General features: G+C 34.2%; 1 protein-coding gene across 1 annotated transcript; it reads right to left on the reverse strand.

The window, feature by feature from the left end:
- Positions 1–200: 200 nt before the first annotated feature.
- LOC139494408 (SCAN domain-containing protein 3-like) lies at positions 201–1445 on the reverse strand. Its single transcript, XM_071282572.1, has 2 exons — positions 1227–1445; positions 201–851 (listed from the first exon to the last, which is right to left on the reverse strand). The coding sequence occupies exons 1-2, from the start codon at positions 1443–1445 to the stop codon at positions 201–203; spliced, it is 870 nt and encodes a 289-aa protein (XP_071138673.1).
- Positions 1446–2134: the final 689 nt, after the last annotated feature.

The raw sequence follows: 2134 nt of genomic DNA on the forward strand, positions 1-2134 counted from the left end.
TCCGTCTGTCCGTCAGTTATTACGTCTCCTTCTGCTTCAATCATGTACTCAATATTCTCTTCGTCAATGAACTCATCAGTCTCTTGCGAACCTACACAAATACCATCATTAGCTTTTTGACCAAATACAGCTTCAAAAGGCGTCATTTTAATACTAGAATGACACTGTGTGTTTAGTGAATACTGTATCCCATACAAAAACTAAAGCCATCCTGAGCCAGGTTTGTCTGCTCGTTTTGATGCCAACAGTTTATGAAGTGAGTCATGAACCTGTTCCACTAAACCCGGTGTTCTTGGATGTCTAGGTCTTCCTGTTATTATCTTAACATCTCCGTCGCCGGGCCACAGTTTTAAAGTTTCTCTTATTACTGCGTTGCAAAACTCTCTCCCGTTATCATGCTGTAGAATAGACGGAAGACCAACAACAGAAAGCACATGCACTGATAAATTGTGTGCTACTTCATCTGCAGACTTATTCATCTGAGGCCAGAAGAAATTAAATTTTGTATAATGGTCAATGTAGTGACCGATCCAACAGTATTGCCCGTCTGGGTCAGCACGCTTGTCAACTAAGTCTAACTGCCCCCTGTGCATAAAATATTTGGATGTGATAGGCGTCAGTGGAGCAACGTTTCTTTGTGGCTTTTTACATGCACACTGAACACATCCTTTGATGAATTCCATGCAAGCTTTTCCGGGAATCCCATTATACGTTTGTTCAACGTCCTTGTACAATTTATGGTATCCTGTATGCGCCCTAGCTCCCTCGTGTACAGACTTAAGTACTTCAAATATCTTATCAACTGTAACAACTTTTTTCCAATTGGCGAGAATTCCCATTCTTCTAGATTCCTACGGGAAAAAAAACTCAATTTTAAAAGGGAAACAACAGAAAATCTTAAATTATATAAAAAAGTATTATGATACTCATATCAAAAGAGATAAAGTTTTAAAAAACAAAAAAAGGAATAGTAGTGTGTTCCCCCTTTTGATTAAACAAGTTTAAACGATAGATATCGCTGCCAAATTGAATGGTGATGATGATGATGCTGATAATGATTATGATGGTTATTGGTGATAATGGATGGTTGATAGGTTGGACCCCTATTCAGCACGCTAACTAACCATTTCACCACTGAACGAAAGTTAATATGATAGGAGAAAACACAAGAAGTTGATAATATTATATGTAAGGCATACTAAATAAAGATTATTCTTAAACCTCACCTCATTTGCTGGAATGCAGAGTTCGTTTTCCATTCCAAATTCAGGACAATTGATCAATGCGAATTGCTTTTCCTTAACATGTTGTCGGAATCTCGCTGAATCAATTTTCCCATTTATCAAAACACTTCTAATTCTCTCAGTTTTCTCACAAGTAAACAGCTGGTTTGACGGATTTTCTAGTAAAGTTCCTAAATATTCGAAAAACTTTTCTTCCCACATTTTGTTTACTTCTAAATAATCTAATAACTTCAATTCAGTAAGCAATATTCAATTTCGTGTACATGTATTTCTGACATGCTAAATACATGAGATTAACGGATTAAATTAACGCGACTTTTTTTAATAATTAAAATATTATGTTTTTATTCCAATTACCATTTAAGATTTTATATTAATTCGAGATTTCAGTTATGTTGACCTGTAATATACATTCGTATCTATGAACTTGATCTACTTATTAAAATCAGTCCGACCGTACGCGTACGGTCCAAATACTCATACGGTCTGGAACATATATATGACATGTATGTTGTAGTACACTTGGATTACGCAATGTCATATTTTTTATATGTTTTTTTTTTTTTTATCCAATGCAATATTTGATTTGATCTAAGATCACCTTCCGAAAATAAGTAAAACTGTCTTGACATTTTGTAAAGTATAGTGCTGTTTTGCAAAAACTAAACTTTTTTTTTTCCTTCAAAACACTGCAAAGTGCTTGACGTTAGCTCATTGGAAAACGCGAAACTTACTTAGGACGTGACTTGATCATTATTATGACGTTACATTATGTCATATAAATAACGTTATTTAAAAAAAAAATACACATCTTAGTTTTATGTTTAGTAATTCTTCAATTATTTGAGTTAACATGTTGTAATACAAGACTGAATAACAATTTACTGTTT

The sequence above is a fragment of the Mytilus edulis genome, chromosome 11, assembly GCF_963676685.1.
Source record: "Mytilus edulis chromosome 11, xbMytEdul2.2, whole genome shotgun sequence".
Taxonomy (NCBI): Eukaryota; Metazoa; Mollusca; class Bivalvia; order Mytilida; family Mytilidae; genus Mytilus; species Mytilus edulis.

Excerpts from the sequence above, each read along its gene's own strand:
- LOC139494408 (XM_071282572.1), bottom strand. The coding sequence starts at position 1,445 with ATGTGGGAAGAAAAGTTTTTCGAATATTTAGGAACTTTACTAGAAAAT. Across the intron at positions 852-1,226 it reads TCTGCATTCCAGCAAATGAG|GAATCTAGAAGAATGGGAAT; the intron begins GTGAGGTTTAAG and ends TTTTTCCCGTAG.